The 12,446-nt window shown below is 34.3% G+C and overlaps 1 protein-coding gene across 1 annotated transcript in view; it reads right to left on the bottom strand.

Moving 5' to 3' along the window:
* Positions 1-12,446, bottom strand: part of LOC148946725 (ubiquitin carboxyl-terminal hydrolase 10-A-like) — a 51,900-nt gene that overhangs the window by 22,517 nt on the left and 16,937 nt on the right. Inside the window, exons 3-4 of the mRNA XM_089096348.1 lie at positions 5,333-6,037; positions 3,437-3,748 (exon numbers count right to left, since the gene is read on the bottom strand). Of these exons, the coding sequence (XP_088952474.1) occupies positions 3,437-3,748; positions 5,333-6,037 (1,017 nt within the window). The remainder of the gene's footprint in view (positions 1-3,436; positions 3,749-5,332; positions 6,038-12,446) is intronic.

The raw sequence follows: 12,446 nt of genomic DNA, 5'->3' as shown, positions 1-12,446 counted from the left end.
AAAAGAAGGTAGCAATTTTTGTTTTTTATTAATTGTTGTCTAATTTCAACGTAGTGGAATTATTAGACAACGTTGTTGTCTAATAACTATGTCTCAAAATCTTTGTATTAAAAAAAAAAACAATTAAGAGTGCTTCTAGAGTATTAAATTTATGCCAAACATTAAAGTTGTTGTCACAATCCAAACTATTGGCAGTTTCTATTTCATTTTGTATTGCTTGCCAAAATGTTATGTTTCTCTGCGGACCAAAAAGAGAGCAAACAGTTTTTTGTGTTCGTCAAAAGACGACATTTATGTTGTTTTTCCAATGCTTCTACTGTCAACATAAATCCAACTCAAACGGAAGAATTCTCTGTTCTGTCGACAAGACTTGTGAATTGAATGAAGCTGTAACCGTACATCAAGAAAATAAAAACTGAATCAATGTCATGTTTAAAAAATCATGCTGGATGCCTGCATTCACTGTCGAGATAAGACATTCCTAATCGAGTGAAAGCTGGGTCTGAGAGATCGAGTGATTGGCATAAAGGAACCCCCTTCCTTCCCCACAGGAGAAACTCTCTTAGGACCAAACCCATTTTTAGCTATACAATTCAATAATCTTTAATAGTTATTTTCTTTTAAAACGGTCAAACGTACATACATGATATATATATCTACCTGATGACTTCTAATCTCCATCTTGGCTTACATCGCTTTGAATGTCATAACAGGATTCCCTTCTAAGATATATTTTAATATTTTTAGAAAAATGAAATCTTTATATATATATATATATATATATATATATATATATATATATATATATATATATATATATATATATATATATATATATATATATATATATATATATATATATATATATATATATACATATATATATATAAGCACCGCATCAATATTGTACAAAAACCCTTTCAAACCAACCCCAGGATTATTGTCCTAAATTCAAATTCCTAGAAATGTTTTTCGCATCCCTAGGGGTGCATGCATTCCTGTTTGGTAAGCACCCTGATACAAAAATTTCATCCCTATTAACAAGTCTATTTAATGTCTGGTGGATCGGAACAACATTTTACAGTCATCTTACCAAAACTGATATACGAAGTCTAGTCTTGTGTTTTCAACGTTTTGACACAGCAAGGGTGGGGAACATATGCAAACTTGGTTGCAGTTTTGACAAAATGGGGAAAATGCACGAGGTAGCTGTGTTGCTGGCTTTCAATTGTACTAAAAGTACAATGAATAAGCTACTGTAGCTAGAAGTGGTCAAAGCTGTTCTAGTTCTTCTCAAAAGAAATAAGCTGTGCCATCCCACATAAATGAAGAGCCAGTTAAGGTGACTTGTTTTACTTAAATTTTTTTAAATAAACTTTTTAATACTCTCACCAACATTCTTGCGCACAAAGGGAGACCTTGTCCTCCCTCCAAGACTGATTGGAAGAATTTTTAAGAAAATGTGTAATTTCTGAGACATCATAGTTCCCAACAAGGGGAAAGTTGGTGCTTCGATAGCAGGGTCGGACGTCTATAAATCTGACGTCGAAGCAGTAGCTTGCTAATTTGTGTACCCAATAAGTTTAAAGTTTCCAAAAATCGGGGACGCTAATGACTAATTTCAATGCTGAGGAAAAGCAGTGAAGTAATTTATTACCTATGATAGTATATAAATAGGTAATGCTGGGATAATTAATTGAAAAAAACTTTTACTAGAAAAACATCATTCAACACCTAGATGGGAAAAAAATCAGGGAACAAATATTTGTAGATGCACTACCCAGATAAGAAAGAATCCTAAGAAAATATAAAGTTTCGACCCTTGAAAAAATAATGAAGTTACAAATAAATAAATAGTTTTTACTATTTAATAAATAAAATAGTTTTTACTATTTACTATTTAATAATAAATACTTTAACTGTTCTTCATTCTTTTTTTTTTGCTTTGACACATAGCCGAGTAATTAAGGGAGTTTTACTGACTACTTTCTTTGAGAAGCGCTAGGTTAGTGAATATAGTAGGGCACTTAGAAAAAACTGTTAGGTTGGCAAAATCAGCATATATAGAGGCAATTAGGGATTCGGTTGTATATTCTTAGCAAAAACAATTTTTACCCAAAGGTTATTCTGGATCTTTTTTCATGGTTAAAAGATTAAAGTAGGTCAATGTTCACGGAGGCTTAAATACTAAGCACAAACATATGCTAAACTTACTATTTTTTATACCCACACAGAAGGTTTTACGATGCCACTCTATGGAGTAAATCGTGAAATAAACAATACTCCGAAAATTTGCATCTTGATGAAAGAAGAAATTATGTATGTCATGTTAAGAACAACGATAGTCCAATTCATGCCCAATGTGAATTTTTAAATGAAAGTATGTTCTGTTTGGTGCTTGATACGAAACAAATTTAAGAGATAATATCCTTGGGTGTCTGAAATATGCTGAACAGTGATTGTTTTGTCTATTTAGGGGTATATGTGCTAAGGCTACAGTCTATAGGCTAAGATTTTTCTCGCTAGTTTGTTTATGTGGTTCAAAAGGTTCATCTGTTTTTTAATATAGTCAACTTCCGATAACTCGAAATCCTCGGAATCTCGGATCATTTTCAATCTCCTTGGAAAAACCTGTCCAAGTCGAAGAAAAAATACATAACTCGAAAAAATTTTGCGGTTATATTTTACCATTGTAAATCAAGTGACCCAAAAATTACCTCTATAACTCAAAATTCAGTAGAAAAGTCGATATTTAATTTTCACTTTACTTCCACAAGTCGAAGTTTACCTATGCATCTCGAAGTTGCTCCAAAGGACCTCTGTTAGTCGAAACCCCGGTATACAGGATGCAACGTGTAAACTTCGATGTCTATTACTTTGTTTAACATATTTTGTATCGGATTTTGTTAATGTTCAGTTGTTTATTTCCTAGCAAACTGAATCTATTATTGACATTTGAAAGTCGAGTCTTGATATATCAAGTCTAAAATACACTAAAAGTTATTCTTAACTTTTTAGTGGTTGTAGGGAATAAATTTAGCGATTTTGTGCCTCTTTCGCTTTAATTTTCATTTGGCTTACCTCTACAACTCATTTCCTTTATAAATCGAATTGTATGTACAATGACCTCTACAATTCGAACTCTGCATACGTGGAACTATACGTAACTCGAGGAAAAACCGTGGTCTCGTGAATTTTGAGTTAGCGAGAGTCAACTGTAGTTGTTACTATTGTGTTTATTGGCATAGCCCTGTGGGTTCTTTTGACTAAAGCAATAGCAGAGAAAAGAAAAAAAAAATCGCAGCTGAAACAAACCTGGTTACTACTATTCCCCAGTTAGTCTTTGACATAGGTCTTTAAATTAGAATTAAAAGTGAAAAGTAAAAATTCTACACTTGTATTTCAGGAACATAGAAAATGAAGACATTGAACTTACTAGCTAACTTGTAAGTATCAGGATCACAGTTAGCTGGTGGAGGCGTCACAGCTGGTGGTGTCTGAACTGGTGGAAGGACCGGTTCAGCAGACACTTTTGAAACAGCTGGTGCTTTGAACAGACTTGCCCACGATCTAGGTGCAGGCGCAACTGGCTCTGGTGGTGTTGGATCAACTTTCACTTTGACAGGGTTGTCATTTCTTTGTCTTGCTGGTGGGAATACCAACGGCAATTCTTGTTCCGCTTTCACTTCCTTTACTTTTTCAGTTGGTTCAAAAGAAGTTTCGTTGGAAACTGAAGAATACTTGATTTCTACATAAGAAAATAAGAATAAAAGACTCGTAAAAATGTGGAAGTTTGCAATCAGGCTTATGCGAGGGTTCTAAAGCGCATTTGTATCCCCCTGTATCCCCCTCCCCCTAAAAATAATCCTTCATTTTTAGTGTGTATTGAACAAAACCTTTTTAATCAGCTAAAGGAAGTAAATTTATAAAGTTTCGTTTTTTTAATGGGCGAAAGAAATATAAAGAAGTCAGAATTTTGACTACCAAACGTTTATTCCATTCTATATCGCTAGGACTTCGGCTCTTAACTTTAGAGTTAAGCCACCTTTGCAATAGGAGCCGTGTAAGGTTTCACAGACCCGGCATGCCGGTGGGTCATTTCATCCCACTTATCATACCCTGAAATGATAAAACATTTTAAAAATCAGGTTTTACGTATGAAAAACTAAATGAATGAAAAAAAAGAAGCAAAAATGATAAAAGCATGCACCAAAGAGTATGGGAAACTGATGAGAAAGGAAAAGTCAATAATAAATAATAATAATAAAAAAAAAAAACTACTGCCATCTAGGATAACCCAGCAGAACTTTAAAGTTAGTCAAACGAAAATATCAGTCGTATCTGTTTTGATCTCTTTTTTTTTACGTTTGCTTCTCTAAATACCATATTTAAGTCTTTTTAAATGGTATATATTCTATATACACACCTAGCTCTGGTTATTTTATAATGAATAAAAATAATTTAAAACACAATAATCTACTCATTTTCAAAAACCTTGAATTAGAATCTAAATTTTACTCAATTAAAAATAACTCTTGAACATGTTTATGAAATTTCTAGTAATACTGGGTAGTACTATTTTGTCAGTGGCCCTAAAAGCTCTTAATTCCTACTAAGCCCATATAAACTTCCCTCTTTTACCAGATTCCTAGTGTCTTTGGCGTCAACACTATGAATCTCTATCTGGATTAGCGTAGTATGCTATGCACAAAAACATTACAAAGAATCGGTCATGCTTCAAGCTTGAAAGGCGGGGAAAATTTCTATTAGCAAGCAAAGTTGAATATCTTCAAGCAAGCAGAAAATGCTGAAAACAAAACCATATTTGGGACACATACGTAAATGTTTTAGCAAAAAAAAAAAAAAAAAAAAAAAAAAAAAAAAAAAAAAAAAAAAAACAGCAGCTGTCAGCATTCGCACAGAGGCATAATAAATTATCTGACGAATATTGGTAAAAGCAGTCATAAAACTATAGTGACAGATTTGGCAATTTAAATAGCAGAATAGAGCCAGTTACAAGATGAATTGTATAAATAAAACATACAATTTTGATATTCGCTACAAGGCTAAATAGCCAGTAACTTGATTGTAACATGAATCCAAGACACAGAAATCAAAGATCTTTCAGACAACAAAAGGAAAAAAAAATTCAAATCACTAAGAATTTAAGCAAAACTTTTAAGGAGAGCCAAAAAAACAAATGGAAACTAATGGGATTTTTAATCTGACAGTGGGATGCTGATTTCAACTCAATAAAAGAGAAAGGTAAACAAAGCATAAGTTAGTAGTCGGTTTAATTTACTGCAGAAAGCAGGTCATCACAGGGACATACCATTTTTTGTCTCTTCTACCCCATCAACAAACCCATTTGAGAGGGTTGCTGCCGTCAGTTCTTGAGTAGTGGTAATGTTTGTTGCTTCCATGGTGTTATCTATATGCATAATTTCCTTCTCATTGCCATATTTTTCTTTCTCCTTGTCAACATATCTGTTTTCAGCGATTATTTTAACATCTTTTGGCTTGTCTTTTTTATTATATTTTGAAGTGGATGCAGGTTTGCCTACTCCTGCTACAACAGAAGTGGTTGGTGGTGTATAGGGCGTCATTGATACATAATATGGTGTCTGAATAATAAATGGTGCTCCAGTTACAGATTGCGGTGTTGGGTGATTAGGATGAAATACAGTCTGTGGCACAAAGGCAGGACTAACAAATGGCGGTGGTCCATGAGTATACCCTGGAACTTTCTGTTCTGCCTGAATTTTATCCTGATCAGCATATGGTCGGACATGAGGCATAACATAGGGTATACTCTGCAGGCTAGGAGATACTGTATTGACTAATATGTTAGGCATTTGTGGGTAAAATCCAGGAGGCATGACAGGAGTTGCCACACAAGAGACAGGATACTGCAGATGGAAATTTTCTTGAAGAACATTTTCGACTGGAAGTTGCTGATACTCTTGGACTAAAGTACTGCCGGGCGGAGTATTGGAGGTTTTCTGATTATCTTCAACTACATTTGGTTCTTCTTGTTCTAGAATACAAGAAACCAAGTGATTCTTAAACTACTCAAGGCAAAAATCAATAGATGCTATTTACTTGACGGTAATTATACTTTAAATTCAACACCATTAATAGATTTTCGTTTTACAAAAGAGTTTCTGGTCAAAAATATTTAAAAAAAAATAAAAATATGTATGCCTAAAGAAACGAGCAAAAAAGAAATAAGAAGTGAAAACATAACAAGCATCAGGCTAAGTTTTATTGAAAAACATAGCACACAGAGTTATTTTTGTTCCTGGACTAAAATACTTTCAGGCTAAGAATCAGGACATTCCTGGTTATCAATGATTGTATTTGGTTCATCTTGCTCTAAAAAAAACAACAAAAAAAAAAACAACAAGAAAACCAAGAGATTTTAAATTGATATCAGTGAGTATGAAGCGATGCTATTTTACTAAGCAAAAAACAATTACGCTCCAAATACCTAATTTTAGGGTTTGTGAAACAAAAACTTCCAATGAACAATTTCCAATGTGTTTCAATACATACCAAAACAGTAAGCAATAATAATGCAACAAGCTTTTGGCTTTATGCTTAAAAAAAAAAAAAAAAAAAAAAAAAAAAAAAAAAAAAATATCAATACTGCTTAGGTAAACAAGAGGAAGGTCACATTTCAACCATTAGTGCAAAAGTTTATTTCAAAAAGTATGTAACCTCACCTAGGTGAATAGTTCCATATTATGGATAGAAACATATAAATATTGTCTACCAAAAATAAATGATCAAAAATTAACCCCTTACTATTTTTTTTTACAATTCTCCAAATCCAAAACTGAACTGGTAAGATCGTTGTTCATGAATTGACTAATAAAATGTTAGTTCATGACTAAGACCATGCTAGTAATATGCGAATTGTTACTAAAACTGTGGAGGCAGTTGCCCCCCAGTAGCCTAATGTGGAGAAAAATTATTATATAGCCCATGCTCCTTGAATATCCGAAAGTAGACCCCTCGTGCCCCCCCCCAAGTGAAAATGTTGTAGATTCACCCCTGTCCTTTTCCCCTTCTTGGATACCAGGACCATGCTACAATGTTTCAAGTCTTTCAGAGTGTTGTATTGTGAAATAAAGTAAGAAATATATTTTGCTACTTGTTATTTCTACTGATATAATAAAAACCTTGTTTTTGTTAGTTAGTTCTTGTGTCCACCCCCCAGACCTGTGGACACAAGACGAAAATAATGGCAGCAACTTGAATAATGATGTGTTTGGAAGACATCAGCGGTGTAAAGCTTCTATGTTATGAGTATGTTGTGCTTGTCATCAGGGGCGTCCTGAGGGGGGCGGGGAGGAGCGCACCGCCCCTCCAACGGTTTTGGCATTCGGTAAAATTTTTCGCCTTTGGCAAAATTGCCCGAACTTTTAGCAAAATTGTTGATTTCTGCAGAAAATTCAGCATAAATCAGGTATCGATTCGGTAGAATTTACGAAGATCGCCCCCCCCCAATGAAATGAGTCTCAGGACGCCCCAGCTTGTCATGTCGAACATTCCCTTAAATTGGGATCCAAATAATTAAGATTGACATTTAACTTTAGACCAATCAAAAGGGTACCTCTTAAGCACCAATAAATTCTTAAGGGATTCCAAACAAAAGTTGCTAAGGTATCACATTTTCCCTCTTGAAACAAAATTTTGACAAACTTTAAATCTAAGAATTGTAGTAGGCAAAAGATTGGTGTTATAACAAAGTATATATACAAATGATATTTGATTATAAAGAATGATAGTACTCATATACAGGAAACAAATGAATGTAAGGAAAAAAAAACATCTTGACAAGAATATTCTTGGTAGGACATATTAGCAAAAGCGATTAGAATGGCAGAGCATGTAAGAAAGTGTTTCTGTCAAATAAAAATTTGACAGAATTAACAGCATACTGAACTGTTATGAACAATTGAATATAATCCAGGAAAAATTTCAATATCATACAAAAGCCAAGCCTACAGAAATATACACGTCAGAAGGAATACCATGCAATTCTTAATTCTCTAGGTACGTAATCTGTGACATACTAGCTGCAGGAAGCCATTCGTTTGAATACCGTTCTTGAAAAAAAAAAAAAAAAAAAAAATACTAGCATGAGACCCACTCTACTTACAGCATTTGGTTGACTAAATAAGATCCCAACTCCCATATTCCAGCATTCAGATCCTGGGCAACTTTAATGACTTGACAGCCAGCTGGCTGTTAAGTTTACTTGTACTTGCGCAAGTTGTCAAAGTCTCAACGCGTGAAGAGTGTTGTACTAGACCTTAGACATTATCTTTAAGGTCTAGACCTTAGACCTTAAGTACTAGACTTTATCTTTGCCAATATTGAGAAAATTCTACAATCCCCCTACACTCTCCCCACTATTGGTGTGAGCAAACACTTTACTGTAATATGGAACAGCGGAAAACCCCCAAACAGATCTTAGTCAGTCGTTAAATACCCCCCATACACCCAAGAACAATTCCAGATTTACTGCAAGTAGCTCAATAAGAAAAACCAATTGAATTCCTTGATTTGAAAAACGACAACAATATGATGCCAGAGGTCACTGCTCAGCTTTTCCATGAACATAAAGTAATTTTTTCTGGAAAGGCAATCCTAGTCAAGTTGCCAAATAAGCCCTGGATAACAAAAGAGATTAAGAATCTCATTAAATTGACAAATGAACTTCGTGAATCAGGATATCTAGACTAGGTTAATAAAATGCACAATATCATGTCTTAAAATAAAGAAATCTGAAAAGGAATTTTGTGCTCAAGTGGTTAACAAGCCCTAAAAACTTGACCCCTTACATTTCATCGAAAGGTCCCAAAGATTATGGGACAAACTCAAAAGCAGCTGCCAATCTATGGCATTGATAGTGAACCTTTAAGTACTGATCAGATCAATAAAGATTTGTTCAATACATGTCATGTACATCCAACTCAAGATGAGCTACCTGAAACAAGACCCATCAAACAAATTCTGATCATTCACACCCAAGAAGTATGGAAGAAGCTTAAACATCTTGACACCAGGAAGAGTAATTAATCCCAAGAAATTCCTATTGAGTTGACAACTAATTGCTCTGAGGAGCTTGGTCCTATTTTGGCTGACTGTTTCAATCAATGTCTAATATAGGGTGCATTCCCAGACTACTTCAAGACAGCTTATACAACTCTGATTCCTAAAGTAAAAAAAAAAAAAGAAGAAAAAAGTCCCCTTGCCCCATGACTTGCACTTGATTTAAAAAACCCCAAGCCTTTCCAAAGGGTTTGAGGGCTTTATTTTCAAATATCTACTTAAGGAAACTGAAGCTAATTTAGATCCTTGGCAATTTAGCTTCAGGTCTGGACATAGCACTATCCACTATCTTTTATGTCTCACTGACAATCTGATTCCCATCACAGACCAGAAAGTCCAATCTATCTCAGGCCAACCCATGGTTACAGACATCATTTGGCAAAAGAGGTGACAATACCTTGGGCAAGTGATCTGTATGAAGGATGATAAAATCCCAAGACAGATCTTGTAATGGCAACCTCAGGGAAACTGCAGGAGAGGTCAACCAAAAAACACCTTGCACTGCAGATATAGACAGGATCTGTCCAACATCCACACAATAATACAACCCCAATGAGAAGATGTTTTGGCAGCAATGCACATGCAGGACGACTGGCGGCTCTTCGTGGATGCCCTGGTGGCACAGGAGGATCTAAGGTCTAAGGGTGACAATATGATTAAACATCTTGAGAAATAAGAGTTATATGCAGAAATCCTACCCAGCAACATAATGAAGGCTTTTGACAGCATCCTATACCTGATAGCTTTTAACCAAGCAAAAGGAATGGGTGCTTAGCAGTTTCTTATGATAACAGTTATTACTTTCAAGCAAAATTGGAACCAATGTGTTGATTCATATAGAATGAAGTATCCAAATTCCAAAAATATGGAGTGGAGTTCCTCAAAAAATAATTAGGACCTCTGACCTTTTTGATTATTTTCAAGCTTGTCCTAGTGCAAATAGAAGGTTGCTGTAAGTTTGCTGATGGCCTGTTGGGCATATTACTTTGGATATCAGCAAGCCTAACATAGTAAATCACCATTTCATCAATATTTTCTATCTAAAGCATGACCTTGAAGATGTAATGCTTGCAGTTTGTGAAATAAAGAGCTAGATTCTATGAGTTATTAGCTTCTTAAAAACCACAATTCCATCTGAAGAAGACATCAGACTTACAACTAGAGATGAAACAAAAATCCTTGGAGTAATTTCTTAGAGCATCCTAAAATGGTATTCACATATAACATACAGACAGAGATATAACATACAGACAGAGTAACATACAGACATTAGTATATCGTCCAAAAACTCTCCTTGGTCTAAAATCAGTTGTATGCCTCACTTGCTTTCAACATCCAAATTTACGTTATGTGCAGTCTATGCTGTATATTTGTCTGACCACATACTAAATATGTTTGTCCTGTTTGACACACAGATATAACTGCCATCCAAACAGAAAAAAATTTAAATATACAGAAACAGGTGTGCCTAATAATGTTTGGGGCACCTTACACATCCCATAAGGACAGCCTTCAGACACTGAGGCTTCAAAGCTATCTGAAAGGCACTGATATCTTATTATGTGTTTTGGGGAGGAAAAAATACTTAAAGTCTGATACCCATTGCAAAATTTTACCAAATTTTCAAGAACAAAAAATCAGTTGGCCAAGAAAATGTTGATGAGAACTTCACTTTGTCCACCATCCCAAAAGGTATCAAAGGTCCTTTGCTCCATACTTAGTGAAGCTCTACAATGATCAGCTTCTTGAAAATGCTGTGTAAAGTTTTGATAATTCATTTCTATATTTATTTCATTTTACTGTGTATTATATATTCACATCATGTGGTGTCCTTTGCTAGCTGTGTGCTATTATGGCAGAAAAGAATATTAATTGTTTATTAGTTCTGACTGCATGCTGATTGAAGTGGATATACTTCAAGACAAAGGAAAATATATTCAAGGCCCTGAGATACAATTTAAATTTTAAAAATGGAGCCCCCTCCTTGTGACATTATATGCCTGGACTAGGTCTAGTCAATCGATTGATAAGTTTTGGACTTTTGCCAGTCTTTCATGAACAAATATTAGTTCCAATTGACTAAATTCAGTGGTACTTGTGTATTACAGTGAAAGCTAGCTGTGTGCTATTATGGCAGAAAAGAATATTAATTGTTTATTAGTTCTGACTGCATACTGATTGAAGTGGATATGCTTCAAGACAAAGGAAAATATATTCAAGGCCCTGAGATACAATTAGGTATATCTTAATTAAATTGGGGCAGGGGAACATCAAGCCACAAGTTTTTCTACAGGAAGTAACTTGTTAAAAGCTTGTTTTTATCCAGTTCAGATACACTTTTAAAAATGGAGCCCCCTCCTTGTGACATTAATTTATTATCATAAACAAAAACGGTAAGCACACAATTCTTGTTGTTACAAACATAAAAACATGAACAAGGGCATTTAAACAAATAAAAAATTCTGTGAAATATTTCTATACCTCTAATAAAAAGTTGTGACATCAACTCTATAAAGTTGAAAACATCAATGAATATGGATATCATTTGGAAACTAAGGCATACTTTCTGGGCTGAATTTTGAGAATACTTGTCAATTCTATTCCAAACCCTTACTTAAATAACTCATTTACTAAAATAAAAACTACAGTAGGCATTGTGTTGTTGTTTTGATTAATTTTCCCTCTCTTCTCAAGTTACTAGATGACTTAAGTAAAAACCAAACAGTAACAGTCATCTAGTCTTTATCTTCAGACCACAGTATATATAGAATCACAACTCAGTAATATTTGGCTACTACAGTTTTAGCGCGTATAAAAGCTCCGCCCATATATTCGGACATCCTCCTCCATTGGACTGCTGATGGCAGATCAAATGAGAACCTTGGAACATGTATTTTCGCAGAAAATTTCTAAAAATGCGTTTGAAACCAACTCGAGACTTTGAAACCTACTTATAATTTCTAAAAAAAAAAAAATCTAATAATAAAGTTGCACTACTAATTATCAGTTTTTGTATTATGTATATGTATTGGAATAATTAATTTAAAATTAGATTCTTTAAAATTTAGGGCTACAAAGGTGAAGCCAAGTTTTGCATTCAATAGAAATCTGACTTGTTGACCATGAATAGGTTTATACGTTCTCTGGAGCACTTTTATCTTGGTCCAGCTTTGTATAAAATTTGAGATAAGGAATGATTCTACTGTATTTTATTTATGTACTGTGCTTCAGACCATATACTTTTCAAAGCTTCATTTGTTTTTTAATAGTAGCAGTGCCACCTTCAAATTTATTTGTGTCAGTTTTAACTCTATTTCATTTCT

The sequence above is a fragment of the Artemia sp. Qi Xiang Cuo genome, chromosome 11, assembly GCF_049724085.1.
Source record: "Artemia sp. Qi Xiang Cuo chromosome 11, ASM4972408v1, whole genome shotgun sequence".
NCBI classification, from domain to species: domain Eukaryota; kingdom Metazoa; phylum Arthropoda; class Branchiopoda; order Anostraca; family Artemiidae; genus Artemia; species Artemia sp. Qi Xiang Cuo.
The sequence above is the reverse complement of the archived record's forward strand: the minus strand, read 5'-3'. Positions and strand labels throughout refer to the sequence as shown.